General features: G+C 37.1%; 1 protein-coding gene across 20 annotated transcripts in view; it reads left to right on the top strand.

The window, feature by feature from the left end:
* Positions 1-23700, top strand: part of ABLIM2 (actin binding LIM protein family member 2) — a 147666-nt gene that overhangs the window by 29267 nt on the left and 94699 nt on the right. For 18 of the 20 annotated variants that reach the window (XM_084517056.1, XM_084517052.1, XM_084517043.1 and 15 more), the window contains exons 2-3: positions 8496-8639; positions 23157-23340. In XM_084517056.1, the coding sequence (XP_084373182.1) occupies positions 8496-8639; positions 23157-23340 (328 nt within the window). Of the gene's footprint in view, positions 1-672; positions 820-8495; positions 8640-23156; positions 23341-23700 lie in introns of those variants that run through there. The other 2 variants (XM_084517058.1, XM_084517046.1) reach the window with 1 other exon arrangement.

Raw genomic sequence — 23700 nt, forward strand, 5'->3', positions numbered from 1 at the left:
CCAGGTTATTCCCCATTCCATCAGTCCCCTTTTTGAATATACACGCCACCTTACCGCCTTCACACAAAGTTAGTCCAAAGCAAGAGCTACAGATTGTAACATATTCACATGAGAACTGGGCGAGCAAGTATTGCTTTAAATAGCTCAACACATCACTGTTATTCCAGTGATGCACAGTCCAGCTCCATATGAGCAATCAGGGGAGCGATTTTGGGTTGCCAGTTATCTCCGTGACTGCTTTTTGGAGAGAAGTGAGCTCTGAGCATCTTCTGAAATCAGTGCTGTGCCCTCCTGTGCACAGGGACAGGGAGCGGAACAGCCTGTATTGAGGGTATGGCTAGAGGGGTTTCTCCACATGTGGCAGATACCATATATTTAATTTGTCAGCTGCCTGTATTTTTAATTTTTGGCCAGCCAGTTTGAAGGTTTTTCTTCTTCAAGCCTTTTTTTTTTTTCTGGTGCTGCCTTGCAGTGCCTATAGGAGGTGGCATCCCCAGTCCCTCCATGTCCTTGCCAGCAGTGGCCCGCCGTTGGACACCCTGCAGACATGTGAACATTGAGCCTTCTGCAGGGCGCTATTTTTACATGCCAGCGAGGCTTTGGCTTGCCTCCCGCCTGTGCGTGGGTGCTGCAGGAGTCATCTGAGCCCTGGCCGCAGTTGTGCCAGAGCCACTCTCGTGACAGCGCGTTGCCGCAGCGCCTGCTCGTCCCACCGCCGGCTGCTCCTCGCTGCGAGCAGGGCTCAGGAAAGCGTGGTGGCATTTCCCACGTCCATGTCCCAGTAGAGCTGGATTAATGCAAGAATGCCGGAAGATACAGGTATGGTGGGATGACTCCACGTTTTTGGGGGCACAGACCTGAAATGACTTGGTTTTCATCCAGAACCGTGGGAACTTAATCACTGGTATTGTCACAAGAATGTTTGTTTGGGAGTTAAGTGAAAATTCTGTAGAGTAGAGAAAGATGGTTAAACATTTACTTCAAATTGTTTCAGATAATTTAATTACATCAGTGAAGATTATGAAGCTACGATTATACTAGCGCTTATTAGTTGACAGATCAATTTTTAAATTTCCCTATTATTATTTAATATTAAATTACTTTAGACTTCATTATATTATAATGAAAAAATACCATTAGCTACATGTGGATATATTGCAGAGCTGCTGCTATGTTCTTTCTCATTGCAGTCTCACTAGAAGCCATGCAAAAATAGCCTTTATATTGCTGCACTAACAGTTTCTAAAATTCAGCAGAGATTTCTTTCTAACTGTACTTGGATTCAGTAAATATTTTATTACAATTATGAAGGCAGGAGGTTAGCTTGTGCTAGGCTTGTTTATATGACACAAATTTTGCACTGAGCATATGGTGAGATTTGGAGCTCTTGTGTGCTGAGTGCTTGTGCTGTGTCTCATGTGTGTTTGTATTGCTTTGCATTCTGCTGGGTAACGCTTCTCATTCATCTCTAGTGCCATAAACTCTGAAATTAGCCAAAAAAATCACAGGTTGTTTCAGTCTTTATGTTAACTGCCTGCTGTCCTGTATCAGCTATAGATTTTTGATTTGATTTTGATCCATAGGAAGTGCTGGAAAAAGCATGCAGTCCTCTCCCCTGTGCCAAAGGAAAGGCACTGCACAAGCTGTCTATAAACAGTAGAAACAGGTTTGTGGTTCAAAAAGGGACATGATTCTCAAATTGTGGTATTTTGTCTTTTTGGACCACGTTAGTAAATTTAATTAAATAGAGGCCTATCACATAAAGATTTACTGAATTTGCTGAACGGCCTGTCTTACAGAATATAAACTAAAGAGAGGAGCAGTAATAGCAGTAGGAGTCTACAACAGTAGTGCTGGGAGAAGCCGTGAGCATTTCTGCAGGAGCAACTACAGGCAGCTGATGCTGCAAAGCCCTGCTTGGGAGGGCAGCTCGTTTGTGCTTGCTGGGTGGGCACAGCTCAGCCCTCTGCATGGCCAGCTGGAGTTTTCAAGGGGCTATGTGATGTGGAAATACAAGGCAACACTTTAGCTTTCCTTTTCTCCTTGTTAACTGTGTTTTGTTGTGATGCATGAAAAGAAAAGGTATTACATGATAATGAAAAGGCACCGCAAAGTGCACAAATGCACTATCCTGAAAAAAGGTTTTAACATAAACAACTGAGAAATATGTTAGAACAGGCTGCCATGGGATATTTAACATGCTGTTGCAGGACCATTGAGATCTTACGCCCCCACAGAGCTCCTTAATGAATCACAAGTTCTTAGGGGGAAAAAAAAATAGTAAAATAAAACCTCTTGTCTAAGGGAAATTTTTAGCTCATGCCCAACTAGTTCTTCAAACACCATGTGTATTACCTTATTACTTACTTATTATAGTATTACTTATTATCCCTGCGCACATGCCAGCATTGGAGGTGCTCCTAGTCACTGCATTTTACATGCAAACACAAAGCAGGGAGGCAGCAGAGGCCAGCTTTAGACACCTAAAACCACAAGTAATGCCTAAAAGGACTTTTATGGGCACTTCAATATTTGTTTCCTTTGCTTTCATCTGGTGGTTTGAGTCCAGCTCTGAGTGTTTTGATTGAAGCAACACCAGAAATGTTTGGCAAAATAACAACTTGAGCTTTGGTCTCTAATTCTCATCTGATTCTCCTCTAATCTTCCTCAGAGAAGATTGAAAATTTAATTCCCCTCCAGGCTTCCCTGAACCACACCCTTCCCAAATTGCAAAATACAGGGTTTCAACAATCAATACTTCTGTCCTGTGTCCAAAATTCTTAATAAGTAAATGGTATTTGTGTATCCTATTTGTTTATTTTGATTTTCAAGAATCATCTCTAGCTGTAGACATGACAAGGTTCAGTGTCAACACTGCTGAGATAACTTTCTCTTAATCCAGTTATGCAGAACAATATTCATTTTCAGAATGATAACGTATGGTTTTAGTTTGGAGTTGGAATGTGGCCTTTGGCTTTGCCGGATCTCTTTATGAACCAAACAGCTGATATTGGTAATTTTATATGTTATTCTAGATATTACAAGGTGTGTTTTTTTTGCTCAAGCAAAACGTTTCTGTCTCATGAAATTAATATAATGGGTTGTGAAGTAGGAATGTTCCTGCTGAATTTACAGATGAGCTATTAGTGCTGATAGTTTTTGAAGAAAAACATGTATTTTTTCTTCTGATGAAGGGCTGTGATTTGAAGACAAATGATAGTGCATTTACGTGAGCCTGAAATGAAAGGGTTGTCCCTTTTTAACCCAACTTCAAGAACAGAAAAAAAAAAAAACAATCAAACAAACAAAGCACAACCAACAAAAAACAAAACAAAACAAAACAAAACCCACAACTGACACAAAAAGAACAGGAGAGGGGAACCACCTCCACATCCCAACAAACCCCTCCTGTTTCTCTGGTTTTCCTTTTACTTTTGACTTTAGGTTCTGGTTCTACAGTATCCATCAGAGAAGCTTGCTGAAGAATCAGCACTTTCCATTGATTGAGAGGTAATTGTTGGGACTGCTAAAAACTGTTCTTTAGGAATAAAGTATTTATTCGCGTCAGAGTTGTCTATCCATTCAAACTGCGCTTTATTGTTTCTTTCACAACACTCTTGAAAATATCTGTATCACAGAACAGAAAGCACCTGCCAGACCAATGGTTAAATTGTGTAATTTGGTCCTTCGTTATTTCATGCTTCTATAGTGACCAAGAGTAGGAAGCCTAATAATTTTTTTTTTTTTTTTTTTTTTTTAGAACAGTGTCAAATAATATGGAGTAAATGGGATGTGTGGACTTATTTGTGTCCATACAGTGGTCAAAACAGGTGGAAGTCTTTACTATTAAGCTTCATATATGAGGTCTGATCTGAGACTGAATGTATATTCTTAAGTGTGACTCATCTTCACTTTTCAGTACTTTGTTTCTACACTCAGTAATGGCTTCTGTGGGTCCTTATGTAAGTTAAAATAAAAGCACAAAACTGGAAAAAGCATTAGACTATGTCAAATTATGCAGTTTCTGGCCATATGTTTCTTTATAGTGTTTGTAATCCACTGAGAGGATTTCTGTCATTTGGTTAAAAGACAACATGATAGCAAAGTGGTTTGTCATTCTCTGCGTGGACTAGTCCTAGATAAGATCTTTTGCCAAGGATTTGAATTCTCCATTCCAGGCTGTAGAGCAGAGCATGATCAGGGATTCACAAATCTTCTCCATTTCTGCCACCACAGTTTCCTTTGCGCTACTTCCAAAACACTTCTGTCTCAGCCAAATTTCTTCTTCAGCCGTCATTGTTGCTACATCCTAGTTAGTCTAGCAATGCTGAATGAGATGGGTTTGTTCTAAGAATTGGGTGTTTTTGGACCACATGTCTGTGGATTTTTGCAAAACTGTGTACCTGTAGGAAATCCATCTCCTCGTCAGCCTTCACTCCAAAGTACTTCCAAGGTGCTACTCTTTCTTTTTAACATTGAAATTTAATATATTTTATCCTATGCCATTTTTCACCTTTATAAAAAGCTTAAGCACTTTGTCTGAACTTTCCTGTAAAGACATGAGATTAAGAACACCAAATGTGAAGAATGCCAGTATAAATGGGTGTAGTTTGGCAAAGACATAAGCACATTGAAAACATGATTTTACAATTGCAGTAAGGTTTGTAAAGCAGCTTTAATAATGTGTGATATAATTATCCTCTCTTCTCCTAGTGCTTGTAGGAAGTGTCTAGAGCAAACAGAAAAGAAGTAAATCTATCTGAGAAAGTTATCTTATTGTATGTTTTTTTTTAATATATATTATTTTTTGTTGTTGTTTAAAAAAACATACTTTTGCCAAAGTAGAATGCTGCCAAACTGGGAGGAGGCAAATTTTGGAAAACCAGGCACTTGTATTTCCAGTCAGAAGGAATCATTCAATGTTAAGAAAGAAATTTCTAGTTTGATTACATTCTGCAAACCAAGGTATAATGTAATTGTTTAGTTTTTAATGAGCTCCCTATTCAATTGTGATCAGGTAAGTAGTCTGAGATCATTACATTCCATCAGTAATTCACTATTTCACTCATTAAATATGTTCATTGTAACTTCTGCATTGAAGAATGATTTTGATACAGAAAGGCATAAAAGAAGAATAATGAAAATTACCACTTGAACATATTTATTTTAAAATGACTCAATACACATTGAGTCATACACAAGCTAAAATTTTATGTCGGCTAATATTCTCAAAATTATGTCAATCATTGTTATTTTAACATAAAGCACAATATATTTTTAAATCTTCAAATGTAAACAAATATACTATTAATTACATCATTTTGTTGTGCTAGAAGAAAGTATTTGAAACTGTTCTTCAAAAGAACAGTTTTATAAAGAGCCCAAAGGCACTGTATCCCTTCTTGGGTTTTGTGTGAAATATTGATTAGTGTAGGTCTGAAATGAGAGGAGAGCAACATAATTATTCATCTAACATACATATTTTAAATATGGTTTATGTTACTTCAAGTTTCGTAGAATTCCAAAAGAAATACTCCATGTTTTTTTTCTTATAATTTATTTTATATCCAAGGTTGTTTTTTTTGTTTGTTTAATTCTATACCTTGATAAGAAGTTATGCATAATTTCCCCCTTCCCTAAAGGGGGACTACAGAAAAGCAATAGGGAAAGGGGTTATGTTTTTAACTAAAAGAGGGGAGATTTAGATTAGATATAAAGGAATTCTTTACTATGAGGGTGGTGGGGCACTGGAACAGGTTGCCCAGAGAAGCTGTGGATGCCCCATCCCTGGAAGTGCTCAGGGCCAGGCTGGATGGGGCTTTAAGGTCCCTTACAACCCAAACCATACCATTGTTCTGTGATTCCTGATTAGCTAGGAAGCAGAGGTTATAAAAATCATCACTTGACATGAAAAAACAAGGGGAAAAGGTTGAAGTAGTCAATTCTGTATATGCGTAGTCAGAATGTTTTTTGTGTTTTGAAGAAGAAAAATATAGCTTTCTCTGAAAATATAAGAATATTTTGACTGCAGTGAAGATCAGTTAGTCTGTCCTGGCAGGGTGCTGCAGGACTCTCTGGTGGTGTACTCGGCACCTCCGGCATCTTCTTTTAGGCCAATATGTTCTGGCTAGTCAGCTATTTTTAAATCTAGTATTTCATGAATTAAATGCTACAAATTTGATGCTTTTGTTAATAACTTTGGAGAAAGAAGCTTCTTTCCTCCACAGTTATAAGCTAGTACTGTGCTCAAGAAAACATGTTTCAGTTTCTTACAGGGCTGGTACTTTACTTGTTTCAGGGTGGGTAGTTTTGGGCAGGTTGCAGTAAAGAGAAATTGTCATGTCAAAAGTTAAACACTGCAAAGTTCAGTTTCCCCTGTTTTCTTTGGAGGAGTAAGGCTCACATTAGCATGAACTGTGTGCACTGTTTGTGTAAGTTTGAGCATCTGCCTTTCTATAAACTTGTAATTGCTTTTTGCACTGTGTTGTTTTTATTGGATATGTACTTAATTATAACCAGGTCTTCAGTAATAGCTCCAAAAATCACATTGCTTTGAACAGGACTTTTTGACAGTCAGAGAATGGGTAATTTTAGCAGACAAGACAGAATACCAATGGCTGCTGAATAATGCTACAGGAAGCTCAATCCCATGCATGTACTAAGACAAAAACAAAATGAGCAAACAAAACAAAACAAAACAAAACAAAACAAAAACTTCTGTTTATGGGAGTATTGTGTGTCAGTTTGGGCAAAACTTCCAGAAACTTCCCCTGGAAGACTGAGTGGGAGGTTCAGCATCTCAGTGAACTACTGACTTGGTGGACATGGAAAGGGCTTTTAGGTATCTAGTGGTGGCAATGAGTGTGAGAATGGAGGAGGAATTGCAGCAAGGGCAGATATTAGAAAACTGAATGAGACTCTCTTCCAGATTTTGGTGTAATTTGTTATCATATATGTTTATATGGTAGTACTGTCATAGCCTTTCTGTATCTTCTCTACCTATGTGAAGATACAGATGTCACTGTGGGCTTTCAGGTTTTGGTTATAATTAAATCAATTCTGTGTTGTGGTTGTTTTTCCATCTTTTTATTATTACATTTATTTATTTACTTTATTTCCATCATACATATTTCTATCATACATCTTTCTGATGTTACAACTCTGATATTGCAGTAGAAATATAAATTAAAGGTCTTGGCCAATCTGAATTTAACTCAGACTTTTATAATTTTATTAATCATGTTGCAGCAGTTTCACAGAAAAAGTTATTTCATTATGTTTTTTTTGTTGGTGGTAATGGTGGTGGGTTTGTTTGTTTGTCTGTTGTTAATGGAAGAAAAGGGTTGTGCAGCAGTGACATTATTCCCTCACTAAACCCTGAAAAGGAAACATGTTTTATTCCCATTCATACTTAATGCATTTGCCTATGAGAATTTGCACAATGTTGTTAAGTTTATTTTGAAGTAAAATTTTTAAAAATTCAGTCACTTTGAAATAAGCAATCCAAACATGGAATAAACATGACATATTAAGGAAGAATGTCATGAATTATGTAATTTACTTAAACTGTGATAAATTATTCTGTTACTAATTTTCCTTCAGCTATGAAAAAAGGACATCTTTCGAATTATAGTACAGCCCCAGTACAATAACTGTCATGATGTTTACTCTCTAGACTCTTACTTAATACAGGGCAATATAAAAGTCATGCATATATGCTGAAAATATGCATATAATTATGCTGAATCGAAAGAATAAGGTCATATCTCACCTGTTCTGCATAATATATTGTAATGTCAATTTATATGGTTATATCAAGTCTAATAAATGCAATTTCTAATTTACATCACAAGATGGCAGCAAATTTTTAATTCACTTAATCTTTTACTAACCTAAATAAGCCTAATCTCTTGAAATCAGTTTTCTTACAAAATGATTATTTAATGATCAGATATGCATCTTTACAGACATGTTAATATTTCAAAGTATAAACTCGAAGTATCTACAGAAATGTATTTCTGCCTTAAAATCAATTAAAAAGGTAATTATCTCGAATCGTAAATATAAGTAGCTCACAGTGTAACAGTTATTAAATCCCACTGAAGGTATTTTGTATGAAAATAATGGATTTCATCTGCAGTTTTTGGGTATCTGAAAATAACATGCGAAAAATAATTTTTTGAAATTCAGGCAGTGGCACACAAGACTTCATCATGTGGATTTTTTCTTCTGTAAGCAATTCACATTTATGTTTGAGATGTTTGAAGTCATGAGCCTTGCAAGTTATGAAACAAGAAAAGTCCCAGCTCATTCAGAGGATATTTTCTCCTGTGCTGGCCAATTATACATGTACAAGTTAAAACTGTTCTATCCACATGACATGATTTGTCCCAAGTGTTAATTGTCATGATTTGTGGACCTTACAGAAGGTGGCTTTATTGCAGTTATGCATCCAATGGCATTTAAAATGTTCTACCTTTGGTTTTACCTTGCAGTTTCCCAACCCCAGGCTGTACATAGCCAACTGGAGAAGCCATCAAGTACTGCAATTCTCTGCAATACCTGTGGAAACCCATGCAAAGGAGAAGTTTTGAGAGTTCAGAACAAATATTTCCATATTAAGTGCTTTGTTTGCAAAGGTAAGTGTTTGTGACAGCTGTTACTATGAAGAGTGCATTAACATAGGACATGTGACTTCACGGTATTGGAAACTTCATAAAAATAATTTACAATGCAATCCATGCCTGAGAGGACTTATTGTAAACTGTACAAACTGCTTACTGTAAGAGTGTAAACATTCTAAACCCTAAAAGTGGAGTGTGTTTTGAATGGATATAAACCCATGAATTTTACTATGGAGTTGGGACCCGAAGAAGAGCAAGTTGGGGGAACTGGTAGTGAAGCATAGTATGGGGTCAGGAGAAAATTAATATTTATGGAGAAACTCCAAGGTTCTCTCTCTTCCAGCTTTCCAATGCATGCCATAGTGTGAGCCATTGCCTTGTTTGTTCAGACTGTCTTGTGTCACAGTGTGATGTTTGAAGACTACTGTGACCGTCTGTGCTTTTCTGTTTTGGGGAGAGAGCTACTTGGTTTGCTCCAGATAGGCACCTGGAAGGGATCTAATATTAACACACTGTGGATGACAGAAATATAAGAGTCTTGGAAAGAAACAGGGAATTAAGTGACAGACAAACATTCTGTAGGTACACAGTTGTTTGAAAGATTACCTGAAAGTTGCAAAGATCTAATTTGGTGTACAAATGAATAAAATGTTAACTTACATTTACTGGATAGTACATCACTTAGTATTTAAAATGACATTTATCCGTGCCTATAGCACCACCTAGAATTAAGAACATGGTCCCAGCTCTGTTGATGTGACTGTTTCCAAGAAAATCTAACTTCTCAGGGTAGAAACAATCTAGAGGGATGAAGATAGGAGAAGCATGAGAAAAAAAAAGAAAAAAAAAAAAAAAAAAAAAGTGGACTTGCCAATGTAACAGAGCTGGTTACTGCTAGATCAAGGTTTAGTAATTCCTGCACTGCACCTGTCTACCAGGCAATGTGTGCATTTCAATAATAAATTGAATGCTTCTTTAATGCTGTTTAAAATTTGAGGAAAAGACTCTTGAGGAAATAATCAGAAAGAAAACTGTCATTATCTGTCAGGTACAGTGATATTTTTATAAATCCCATATATCGTATTCAATACCTGAGTCAGACTTTAATGAGTAAGATAGATAGTATTAAATGTGCAGCTCAGTAATTGCATTTGTTGCAAAATTACACAGCAGAAAAGTAAGCGTAATGTGCTATCCTAAATAGGAAAAAATTTGGGTTGCCTATTCAGAATCAGAATGGTGTTTGAAGCAGCACACAACCCATACTCATTCCTTTCTTTTTTAAAGTCACCTGTTCTTTTGGCTAATTTTATCATCAAATTAGTTTTTAAGACCTTACTTGGTAGGAGAGCAGCTAATTTATTATTCAGGAGTTGCTTCCTTCCTGAAGTCTCAAAACATATTGGTTTATCCTCCATTTAATTGTCTGGATGAAGTCAAGTCCTCTTTTATACAGATCTGCTGTGAGAAAACAAACTGACAAATCCTATGGAAAGGGACCATACAATACATCCATGTGTTCATTTCACAGAGCACATTCTTTTGCAGGCTGTCACCCACAAATGCAGCAAGCCGATTCTGAAACTTTCTCTGATCCTTTCACTGAAACCTTCCTGGATTAGGAAGTACATTACTCCTACCTCTCCTACCTGCCTCATAGAGATAAGTAGTTGTATGTTCATTTCAGGCAGATCTTGGATAAACTGAGGAAAAAAAAAACACCCCTCTATATTAACAAGCAAGAAGTAGGGCAGCTTCTGTCAGCCACACATCAGACTCCCAGTTAGCACAGGAGAGATGGTATAAGTTACACTTATCAATCATGGTTACACTGATTCATGGTATTAGTAATTTTGCTAAATACTAAGTTTACATATGATTTTTTAAATTAGTTTTTGTTTTTCCTCATTTAAATGCCAAAATTATTTTTGTTACTTTTCATTTCCATCAGTTAGCAGACCTATCTCTGATATCTGCTTTTATTTTGTTTCTGGTGTTTTATATGTCACTTATGAACGGTAAGTTTCTTTCCAATGTGGATTTACCACACTGTTATGTGAGATGAGATTAGAAATAGAACAGAGAACTGAACATACATTTCACCAGTTAATGTAATGGGAAAAGAAAACTAGGTTAGACAAATGTCATTTGGGTTTTTAATCATGTGCTTAAATCAGTGGATGGTAAAATGTAGTTAATATGTTAGGATTTAGCAAAAAGTGTTTCTCAGTTCTCTTGGTCAGTTAACCACTTACCTCCCTTTAGGCTTGGAGGAGAGATTCGTGTCACAACCCCTTTTCTGAACCCTTCTCTGTCATGCCACTAGACTCTTGTGCATGGGCAGGGTGACTACCCTGAGAATAAATTTACATTACAGTTGACTCCTCCCTGCAGTGCATTTATTTTGATGGTACTCGGTGATGCTGTTTTCCCCCTTTTGCCTCATCCACCAAAGATAGCACCTCAAGAGGAGATGTCCATCCAGTGCAGCAGCAGAAAAGTCCCAGGACAGCTAATCCTTGGTGTGGGCTGGCAGAGCTGTGTGCTGCCTGCGTCCTTAGGTTGACTGCCTCCATATTAAACCATCTCATGGCTGTCATCAGACAACCTTAAGCTTAAGATGCTTTCAAGACTGCAGAAAATTTTTTCTTCACATGTATAGATGTAATAGGATGAAGACCACAAACTAAGAGATCATGAAGAAGTACAAATGACAATGTCTTGAGAGGTGTCTAGAGTTATTGGAAGTATGTTTAAATGACTTGATATGTCAGAAGTGATATTACACTCAAAGAAGTTGTGTGTACTTTTTGAATATGTGTGAAATGTGAAACCACTTATCAGAGTTGGAGTTTTGGATAAAATGCGAGGTTTAGTAGACAGAGTAGTATAGACATCTAGGTGTTTCATTTTTTTAGGGTAGAAAGATAGTTTTATATATTGTTGTATTGCCATCTGATTATTCCTATGCGGACTATGAGTTTCAGAAATGCTCAGAATGGTAATGGCATGTATGTAGGTGCTGTTTACCTTTAAAATAATTGATACAACCATGCAAATCTAAGGAAGGTTAGTATAAAGTCACTCATTCCCATCCAGTTCTTCCTGAATTCCCCCGATAATGGTTCTAAAGAATTCTGAGAAAAGTTATCAAATGCTTCCTGTTCTTGAAATGATTGTTGTTATTATTCAAGATTCTTGTTCTTATTCAAGAATGTGAGGTACACATACACGTTAAAAAAATGTAATGGAAATACTGTGAACACCTGCTATTTTTGTCTAATATAAAAGTTTAATAAGATCTATGGAGGTAAATATGCATGATAAGCAATGCTTATACTCATATCTATTTGTATGTATTATTTACTGTTAAAGTGCACAACTAATCTGCTAGTAAAAAGCTGTAGGTAATGTGCCATTGAGCCCCACTTCAAAATTTTACTCAGTCTTTAAAATATCTCCCACTTTAATCAGGTTTAATAAAAGTGCAGTTACAATTGAAGAAAATGTCTTTGAAATATAAGGCAAACATTTTATTCATTAAACTTCAAAATATTTGGTTCCCTTACTTGCAAATTCTAATATTATTTCCTTCTTTTGTAATGTAAAGCAACAAGGAAAATGAGAAGAGGTGATAAAATATTGACAATTCAGACAATAAAACTGAAACTAATTGCAATGTCTAGTTCATTCTGAGGGTGTCTGTCAGGACTGCTTCTCATACTGCATACTGTGCTAGGTAAATACTCACCTGGAGCTCATTTACAACAGCATAATTTACAACAGCCTTGAGAGGCACAGACAAATGTAAAATTGCAGATAGGAGAGATGTAGGTGCCGTGATTATATTATCCTGAATAACCTTTTTGGCCCTAAATAAAGATAGAAATTATCTTGTTCTTAGATGTTTCTCAAGTATTTCTTTTGTGGTGTAATAGCATCCTGACATTTACAAGGTAGCAGTAGCCTGTGGCAAATACAGTATTCAGGAAATAAGGAAGTCTGAATCAAAGCCCAGCATTTCTAAGGATATGAGTAATATGATTACTATTTTTTCATATAAAACCAGAAAACATACTTTACAGTATTTTATATACTCTCTCTATATATAATATTTTATATACTCTAGCAGACTAGATAATGGAAAATCCATAGCAAGTTTGCAAATCTATTTACATGCAAAATTTCTGTAGCCTTCACCCTAGTTAAATGGGAAAATCCTGCAAAACTGTTCTATATACAAGATGGTTCATATTTAAGATGAACTGGTTTGGTCTGACAAGAGGAAAAAAAAAAAAAACCATGACCATTGTGGTATATAAGCTTCTCTATGTATGTATCCATAGGTTATGTTGCTTGACCCCTAATCAGGATTCCCTGGAATGCTGTCTTGTTATGGATGCAGAATATGCAGTATTCCATGGCAGCATGGCTGACAGGTTGAAGTACAATTTTTTTCCCCACATATTTTGATCTATTAGTTTAATTAACCAGGTAGAACATTTCTAATCTTCAGCTGGAGTTAAGTAGGTGGTTCAATGTTTATCTTGCAGCATTACAACTTCCTGGGAATTGTGAAAGAGCCCTGGACTGGATTTTTAGACCAATTTTAAGGCCCTTACATGCATGCTTTTTTTATTAGAACATACAGTGCAGCCTGGATTTATTCTATTTGTTGTGAAGCTGTGTTTAATAGGAATGGCTAAGACAGAATTTTTGGTGAAAAGTTTAAAAAAGTAAAGTAACTTGGTAGTAGGAGTGATTTGTTTGTTAGATCAAATACATCTGCTAGGATATAAATAAGCACGTTAAAAGCTATGCTGTGTGATCTGAGGGACTGGTATCTGCACATAGCTAAGGGGTTTCACATTTCAGAATGGGAGTCATTTACGGGAAACTCACTCGTAAGATTTCTGAGTCCCAGCTTTTGGCAAAGCAGTGGGGGTTGGTGGCATGTGTGGTATCTCAGGCACTGGGTTGAAACGTGGTGGCTCTTGTTCATCAGGCACTCTCAGCAACATGCCCATCACTTCCGAAGTCCTTTAGGATCTTGCAATCTCACACTAACTCAGTATAATAGGGGAAAAAAAAAACACTTTTGACACAATAATGACAAAGTTTTTCTTTGACAGTACGTTTGGTGTAGGGCTGATTTAGGAATGTCATGCTAACTTTACATTTTCTATCACTGAAAAAAATCACTTCTGCCAATGTACAAATGATCTACTGCAGTGGGCAGTGGTTGTGTTGAGGTTTGAGATTTTTAAATGCTAGAAATCACTAATCACTAGCTTTCTAAAAGCAACTTAATAATTAAAGCTTGCTTTTATTAAGTATTAAAAAAAAAAAAAAAAAAAAAAAAGGTAAGTTAATCACAGAATCACCTACGTTGGAAGAGACCTCCAAGATCACCTAGTCCAACATCTGACCTAACATTAACAAGACCTCCACTAAATGATATCACTAAGCTCTACATCTAAACGTCTTTTAAAGACCTTCAGGGATGGTGACTCAACCACTTCCCTAAGCAGTCCATTCTAATGCCTAACAACCCTTTTGGTAAAGAAGTTCTTCCTAATATCCAACATACTGAAGCCCCTCAAGTCTTGGTGGTATAACAACCACATCAATGCTTTAGTGAAAGCTTTGCTTCAAGGCATATATTTCATCTGCATGATGATTTTTTTTAAAGTATCATTCATTAATTTACATAATATTAGTAAAATTTGGTGAAAGGGACAGAGTTACAAGTATCATGGTTGCAAGTACTGGAAAAGGAATATTTTACTAACATTTAAATAGAGCTTATCAAACCATCAAACACAGGAATCCATGCTTTTGTTATTTCTGGTTTCCCACTTGATTGATTTCATTTAAAGACACAGTGTGTGGGGCCTTAGTTTTTTCAGGGCATAGTAACACTGTACCTGCTCACTCTAGTCTTTACACCTAGGATACCACCCAATATTTTCTTACTAATACATTTTTTCTTTAGTCCTTCCATTGCCTTACTTTTAGCCTTAACCCCATCCTTCTAGTCCAAAGATGGAGCGGTTATACTTGAAAGTGAAGTGCTTGTTGAAAACATGGATTTTTAAAGAAGTTATTGCTGAAACTTCTGGGGGATGATCCAAACCACACATACAGCCATGTGCATAAGACAGAACTGAATGCATTTTAAAATGATGCTTGATGTTCATTAAATGAAATGTTAGATGGAAACAAACTTTGCAGGCAGTAAAGTTATTATTTCAATAAGGCAATTTTGAGCATACATAACTTCAGCCCACATTAGATAGTGTCACCTCTATGAAAAGCCTGTAATTCTTTTCAATTGCTGAAGTTCTCTTCTCTGGGTGAAGTTTTTACCCACGCAAAAGAAGTCAGTGCAAAGTTGCCTCTGTGGAGGGGGATTGTATACCATGCCCTTTCACATGGAGGTACAACAAGGATACAGACACCGCGCTGGGGTAGTTACTGGGCATTTCAGTGTGCCAAGGTGATGTGAGGTCTGCACAGAGACCCAGAGCTGTTGCATTAAATTCATCACTGCCACAGTACTGTTATTGCACCTCCCGCTTTCTGCGACTCATTAACACCAGACCATCTGCCATATCGGTATGTAGTCAGATGAAAAACTATTTAATTTGCAAACCTGTAATTGGCACCCAAAGCATCATTACAAAAAAAAATAAATAAATAAATAGAAAATATTTAATGTTTTCGCTTTACATGGTTTTATTTTATTTTTTAAGAGAGACACAATATCTTAAGTAGTCTGGCAAATGACAGCAGTATTTTGTCAGAAATGTCAAAGGTGTTAGAAGGTTGACAGTGGCTGAAAACACATTATTCTGTTTCTTAAGTTTCTCCAGCTTGCTTGTAAATTAAAAATAATCAGATTGATTCCTTAAAATAATAAATCAATACAGACAATTTTTCTAGATTTTGGGGAAGTTGTGGTATCTAGGAAGAGCCATATATATAGTAACATTATGTGAGAGCTTTTGCAGGGCTGTTATGCTGTTTTTAAGCTATTGGGAAATTCTGCATTACAAGAGGAAAATGAAAAATGGACATGTACTAATGCAAACATTATTAGATATGTAGTTCCAATAAATTATAGGAGTCAAGTTACATAATGCACAAAAAGCTCCCCAAACTATTCACTTTAATTAAGGCAACTGAGTCTTTAATATTTCATCAGTCTGGTAAGATCACTCAGAATCTCTAGTTTTCCTGCACTAAAGTATGTACAATAGCCAGTCTAGCTTGAGAGCTAGACTGTTATCAGTGCTACATGTGTAAGGTGAAATGTTGTAAGATGGATAAGGTATATTCCCACAGTTCTCTGTGTCTTATCTGCTCCAGAAAGCTGTTCTGGTTGCACCCTGCTAGAGCTGCCTGCTTGTGTGTTCCTGTTTGGAAGCTGAGGAAGGGTCTAGCACACCTTTTCTGATGCTGCATGCTCCTTCTTTTGTTTGCAACAGGCTGTAAGAAAATGAGATGAGATTACAGGTATTGCAGATATTATGAGGCAGAAGACTTCTCCAAAACTTCTGTGAGAAGTTTACCAGGACTCATCAGCACCAAAACACAGAGCAGAAAGAGCAGTATGGACAGTTATCTTCTGGTAACTGGTTTAGACCACTTCAAACTGACTTGCAATTAATTTGAAGTTAAGTTAAAATTGTAGCAGTGGAAGCTTGCCAGGTGATTGTTGTTGTTTCTCACAGGCATAGTGGCCATGAGAAATGCTCCAGAAATAATAATGGGCTTTTGGAGGATGAGGTCCCAGACTGCATCAGTGATATATTTCTGCCAGAAGAGAACTATGTTAGCAGTATACTTAGCATTTTATTCTTGAGATCTTAGTTGGCCAACAGGATCCACCTCAGAGATGGAAGGAAATGCTAGAAACGGACTAAAACTACAGTGCTGAGGAAGAAAATTTCCATTTAGCTGTTGGGAAAGCAGATATTTTTTTCTTTGTTTAGCCTGTAACATTATGGTTGTGTTTTTCTTCTTTTTATTTTCAGGGACTATGCATCTCTCTCCTATCTTGTTTTCATGCCTAGTTGCTTGCATCAGGGAACAAATGGGAGAGGGAACAATTTAAAAAAAAAAAAAAAAAAAAAAAAAAACACCAACAAAAAAACTTCATACATGCATTTTCAGGTTGATAAGCAAAATGCTTGCTTGTTTGGCAGGCTGAAAGCAAAACAGCACTGCCTGGATGACAAGAGGACCAGCACATTTTACTGTTACAGCCTGCTGTAGCACAGCAACTGCAGCATCCTCTGAGCCTCTCATGACACAGCTGATTTTCAGGCCCTGCACACAGCCGAAAAATTAATCTTCTTTCACTAGTCTCATTTGAAAGCAAGGAAAATAGAGGACTGTTCTATATTCGTACAGTGCAAATGGAATACTGATGGAATAACAGGGCTAGCAGTGTGCTTAAAGTCCCCTAATTAATTGCTATTATTTATCTTTATAGGCTGTAGGCCTTATGTGATGAACCACCCTTAAAATTTATGGAGTTAGACTGTGAAATCACATGGCATAAACGACGGTACTCCAGGTGCTGTTACAGAGACCAGGCTGGGGAAAAAAATCACCTTTCTCTAGTAAGTAGAGGAACCCCTCATATCCATAGGAGGTATTTTGGTGTCAGGTAACTGGAAATCATCTCCATGAGTGGAAATACCAAGCTGTGGGAGAAACCATCCTGAGGTACCCTGTTCAGAAACAGTGCAGCTACCTTCCTCTCGAGTCCCCCACCATGCTGGTACTGGTTTGCTGCCATATACCATAGGAGGACACAAACACTTGTCTATTCACTGCTTGAAAATCGCTCCTAAAGCCATTCAGTGTGGGGCATTGCCTGGCTGTGCAGGGTGGTGCCAAGACAAGCAGCTTAGTTTCTCAGTGTCACTGTCTCTTTATTATCACAAGTGCTATATTTGCAATGTTTTCCTTGTTTCAGTAAGAAGAACTTCAGTAGTAGTGGGAAGCTGTTTCTAGGTTTTAAATAACCCTACCTCCAGATATTCATTTCGGGTGACAAGTGTTGGGTAGGAGTGGATCTGTGACATAACGCTGATTTCCTATCCTAAAAGAGTGAGGTCTGGTGAATGCCTTCAGACGTGCTCCCCAGGCATTCTTCAGGTTTCCTTTCCCTGATTTCTTGTTTCTGCAGGTGTGCAGGACCATCTCAGCTGGGCAGTGTGTCTCTGCCCACATCTTCAGTAGGAAAGGGGGCAGCATCTCACCTAAGGTAGAGACTGTGGGTCTGTTTTTCAGATCTCCTCCTCTCAGCTGTAAACTGGGACTTCTTTTAATATTCAAGCCAGCATTTAACCGGATTCCTAGTATTGTCCTCTGCTCAGCTAGGTATCAAGTTAAAACATATCAAATGGTTCAAAGAGTGCAGGCTCGATGTGAGGGCTCATGGCTTGGGCTATACGTGGCACAGCATAGTGGGTGGGGGAGCAATGTGCCAGGAGCAGAGGAGGGTTGTGGAACTTCACCCACGCTGCTGGATCAGGGGGTGAGCAGGAGAGCATAACCACGGTGACTCTGTCCTGTGCCCCAAAGTCACTCATGAACTACATTTTTCCCCATTCATGAATAAATCTTGATTTTGCAGAGAGACCTCTGTCCACTGTCACATAAGTGGTGTCTGTTATGGACACATGCTAAAATAAGATACTAAGGAAAGATACAAAGGAAGGGCCAAAAGCTCATTCTGCTTAGTTTTCTGTGTAAAAAAATAAATAAATAAAAATAATATATATATATATATTAATAGACTTTCTTGCATAGCTGTTTTGCTTATAGCTAATCAGTTTAGAGGGAACTCCTAGAAGTACTGATGACCATTGTCAAGAATTGAGATTAGGGGGACAAATGTGGCATCAATAAATATCTATTAAAAATTACTTTAAATTTCTTAGAATGATAAGACACTGAAAAAAAAAATATTAAAAGTGATGTTATTGGTACAGAAAGAAAACTGCTGTGTGATGGCTAAGCCTGTTTTAAAACTTTTCCTCCCAGCTTTTTTTCTGTGATTTAGTATCTTACAACGTACCTGATGTTTTTGCCTGAAAAGCCTTTTTTCATCTAAAAGCAAAAATAATAAAAAAAAAAAAATCTTTAGTATGGCACCTGTAAGATTGCTTCAGACGGAATCTTCACAAACTGTGTTTTTACTGACATAAAAACAGCTGAGTTTATAAAACAAAGATTCAAGGAAGTTATAATACTCTTCCATAAAAATGTTAGTGTAATAAACCGAATCATTAGTTGCACTGATGTGCACTGATGAGGTAATAGTCTTGCTGAGTGGAAGAGGTTATCAAATCTCCAAAGAAAAATACGTATCTTGGCCAGTAGCGGCAATTCAATTTGTTACAGATCTAATTGGTTCCAAATAAATTTTTGCTATAACCTATTTATGTCAGTGTATTTCTACTACTGTATTACACAGAAACTAGTATTATCACTTCCTATGCACTTTCCATTGTAAGCATAGCATTCAAGAACTTGACATTTTGTCATTATTGGGGAACAGTTGAATAAAGCTGTTCAGGTTTTTCTTATATTATAACATTCATTAAGTGCTGATTTATGGAGGGTGACAGATGCATCTGCTTAATTAAGAAAAAGCATTAAATGAAAGGAATGTATTTTAAAATGTTGATATGTGTATTCCATGAACACACATATATATATATATTATTGGATATAATATATAATAAGGTACACAATCCCCAAGATATTTAATATATATAGATTTATAAATATATGTATTTATAATTACCTCCTAATTCATCTCACACTTCATGCTTTTTATTATTCTGTGATATTTCTTACCCTTAAAAATAGTCTCTTTAAGCTAACATTTCAATCAATCACACCTCATAATCCCTTTTTAATATTGCTCAGACTTAATACCAAAGCTGTAGAGATCTGAGGCCTTTTTTCCTTTTTTTTTTCCTTTTTTTTTTCCTTTTTTTTTTCCTTTTTTTTTTCCTTTTTTTTTTCCTTTTTTTTTCTTCCATACTTACTGGTTTGCTGTTCCAAAACCACTTTCCTGTGATGGTTAGAAACACTTCTATTAATTTCCTCCCTTGTTCTTGTGGCAACATTCTCACTGGGTGTAAATACCTCTTAATCTTTTCTTTAAACTCAATCTGTTTCAACCTTGGTTTTATGTTTAGATATTAGTTTTTTTCTAGGGTTTTGCTATATTTTGTTTTGGTAGGCTAAACAAGCTAAGTTCTGCCTTTCTATTAAAATAGGCTTTCTTTTTTTCATGTCATCCTGATAGCCATCCTTACACCTGCTCTGGTGTGAATCAGTCTTTTGTGAAAATAACAACAATTTATACCCTATGTGCTAGATGAGGTCTCACAAGGTATAGTGCCTCCAATACTCACTAGCTCTGTGGGACCTACTTGGCACAGTGCATCTAAAGCATTAATGACTTGTAGTTCTCTGATTGCCAGTATTTGCAAGTTTTTTCTTTCCTTCTGGCACTCAGAAAGGATTTTTGTTGTTTATGTTTGCATGGAAGACATTTCACTTTGTGTCCTGAAAATAAATCCCTGCTCCACATCTCAAGACATCCAGCCCCCCTTACTATCATGATCCTCTCCTTTGCATTAGTGCAAAGGGATGTGGAGTAATACCCAACATGCCAAGGTAATTTTAACCTCTGTGGCAGTGATAGGAAAGGCAAATAGTTTCAGGGTGAGACAGAGTCCCATCTAATGATAGTGGCAGGGCTGTCATGACAGAGCCTGTTGTGACCCATGTTAGCAAGGCAAACGTTGGTTTGTTTGTGTTTTCTGCACAAACAAGTGAGTAGCAGGTGAGTAATGGTAAGAGTGCAAGACAGAGTAGTGACAGATGATTTATGAGTACATCACAATCTCCTCATCATCTCCTTTTTTTGGATGCCAAGCTCCAAGTTGCTTTTAGATGGTGCAGGCAAAAATGTATAAGTCAGTTCCTGTCCTGCATCTCCTGCCAAGCTTGGTCGGTGAGTGGCTGCAGTAGAGGCCTGAGGGGTGCTGCTCACCTGGTGAGGGTGAAGGTGCAATGGGCAGTTAAAGCTGTGTGGAGCGTTACAAACATCCACCTCATTCTCCAGACAGCTGCTTCTTCATTGTGCATTTTGTATGATTTTGTATAAAATCTGTCTTTACTTTTTGCCAAAGCATCTCTGTTTATGCTGAAATCTTGTCTTCATAGTTCAGATGGCTATAGTAACTAGTAATCTTATGATATAATCTTGCCCAAAACAGTTCTTGGTGGCTTTTTCCAGTTGCACTGTAGAAAGATATGCCACCGCTGGCATAAAGAAGTACTCAATAGGGAAGCAACCTCTCCCTGCTCCTTTCAAAAACATAATTATGTCCTTTAATTTTCTTTATTTATGACCCACTCAGCAAGCTTAATCACTATATAATACAATTTAGAGCTATCACATCATTAATATCATTTCAGCGTGCTGCTCATCCTCATCTTAAATCCATAGCTGATTTGTGTTTTTGTCACACCAGTACATACCTGGGCAAAATACATCAACAAAGAAACCCGTAACACTTAGCAAGTCTTGTGAAGAGTTTGTACAAAAAGTGAGTCATTACTAAAAATTAGACCAAAGGCTAATGGTGAGGAAGAAAAATGTTAATGCATATATCTTAAGCCTGTGAAGTAAGGCACATGAACAATGTACTACTGCAATATGAATCATCTAACCTATTGTTGTTGTTGTTATATAATACAATATAACTGGAATTATTTTGGTCTATAAGCCAAAGAAAGGTTAATTAAGAAGATTAATTAACCCAGGTTCTTTGGTTCTTCTTCATATACTAATACGTTTTCAGCATGATTGTTGTTTTCTGTCATGTAGCGGTTAGGGACATCTCCAGGGAGGAAGAATGAAATTTAGATGCCCACTCAGACTTTAAAGAGGGCCTTGAGTCCAGGCCTCTTGTGGCACAGTCTCTAGCTATTAAGCAAGATGATAAAAAAATATATAATTAATTAAATAAATAAATAAAACATGACTGGATATGGTTTTGAATGAAAACAACAGGATCCTATGCTTTCTAGGATTTTCTGTGTTGTGGGTATGTTACTCGGTTACTCTGTGCCTCAAGCATGCTTACTGGACTCGTTTCTCACTGTTTACATACAAAACATCTGATTCTGGCCATGATGCAATCAGGTCTTGGTGTGAAAAGGGAGCTTTACTTTTAAATAACATTGTCTGTGGACTCTGATACCTAAGCAGGAATCTTACTCGGGAACATTTTTGACATTTAAGTACTCCCGCAGTTTTGGGACAGAGACACAGAAAATCTTTGCGGCATGTAGTACATGGAACCCAAATGTGATAAGCAACATTTCCACTCATCTGCATGCTGCATCCATGTAGTGACACTGTCACAGTCTGCTCTGCTACACATCTCAGACTCATTTGACTGTAAGCACAGTTTGCTGCTGGAAGCACTTCCCAACATGCACATCCCCAGGAGCAGAAGACCGTATTAACATGTTTTATGCTGTGACTTAGAATAAGAGAAGTGCAGTGCAGAATCACCGTTTTCAATTTCAGTTGTTGTAAATCAGTTTGATAGGTTTTCAAGGATCTGGGTCAGTATGGATGAAGATCATCTCCTGCATCTCTGTCTACCTCTGTGTGACTTCAGCCACACAGAAGAGAGAGAGAGCGTCTGTTGTCTCTCTCTTTTCCTATTTTATAATCTCAAAATGCCAGCCTAGCACAAGGCCTGGTGCAATATAGAAAGCCTCTTGAAAACTCTCACAAATATTTGGTTAATGCACTTTAACCCTTTCCTCCAGCTTCAGCTTTAAAACTATAGATCAACAGATAGGATTAAAAACTCTACTTTTGCCAGGAGCAGATGGTTCTGGAGATCTCTTCTACTCATGCTTGGTGTGTGACATTTATCAGGTAAACCTAAGATCTATTTTAAAAGATTTTGTAAACTGTAACAGAATTTTACAGAAGTTGCCATGCACACCAAACCCCGAGTTTAGGGGGAGAAGTATTTTATCCACTTTTGTGTCCAGGAAGAATATCAAGCGATTGTAGAGTAAAATCAGAGACATTTAATTGTAACATAGGTGCTTTGGATTATGAAGGTTTACATCCTTTATGCATTTCCTTTAACCCATTAAATATAATTGTGAGTATTGTTTATGCCAGCCCTGTACCTGACTATTAAAGACTTAACTCTGTACTAGCGGCATCTGCACTGATGTTAGTATTTTTACAAGGAATAAATCTGAACTATTGGTGTACAAAATGCATCACTGATGTAATTTACTACAAAAGCAGTGCTTTTCAGATGCCAAACTGTTCTGTGACCATAAGCCCATGTATTGAACTGCTAAAATACTCCACGAGGAACCCTACTAATCATCTTAAAAAGAGAGCTTTCCTTTTTCAGCCTTCTGAGTCTATCTTTTTTTTTCTTCCTGCAGCTTGTGGATGTGACCTGGCTCAAGGAGGATTTTTTGTGAGACAGGGAGACTACATCTGTACTTTGGACTACCAGAGACTCTATGGTACACGGTGCTTCAGTTGCGATGAGTTCATTGAGGGAGAAGTGGTCTCAGCACTGGGCAAAACGTATCACCCAGACTGTTTTGTGTGTGCTGTGTGCAGGTACGTGTTCTCTCAAGTTGTATTTCATTTAAAAAATAGATTTTGAAGGACCAATGCCAGGCATTCAAACTTGTAACATGTATGTGTATATATATAGATAGATAGATATAGATATATAAAATCTGTTTTCTATTATCTACTCCTTAAAAATAGCAGATTTTGAGTACATCAAAAAAGTACATCCAAATTGTGAGTACATCATTTGTTTTTTAATGCTTTCTCTATTTTATGGTGTTTTATATATGAGGCTTTCAAGGTACTTCAGAAACTGCCACTGCATCTACAGTCAATCATTTTCCCCCAGATATTGTCTTATTTCTCTGGTGTCTTTTGTATTCTGTTGACTGAAGTTACACAGGA

This window comes from Aythya ferina, assembly GCF_964211825.1.
Source record: "Aythya ferina genome assembly, chromosome: 4".
In the NCBI taxonomy this organism is placed as follows: Eukaryota; Metazoa; Chordata; class Aves; order Anseriformes; family Anatidae; genus Aythya; species Aythya ferina.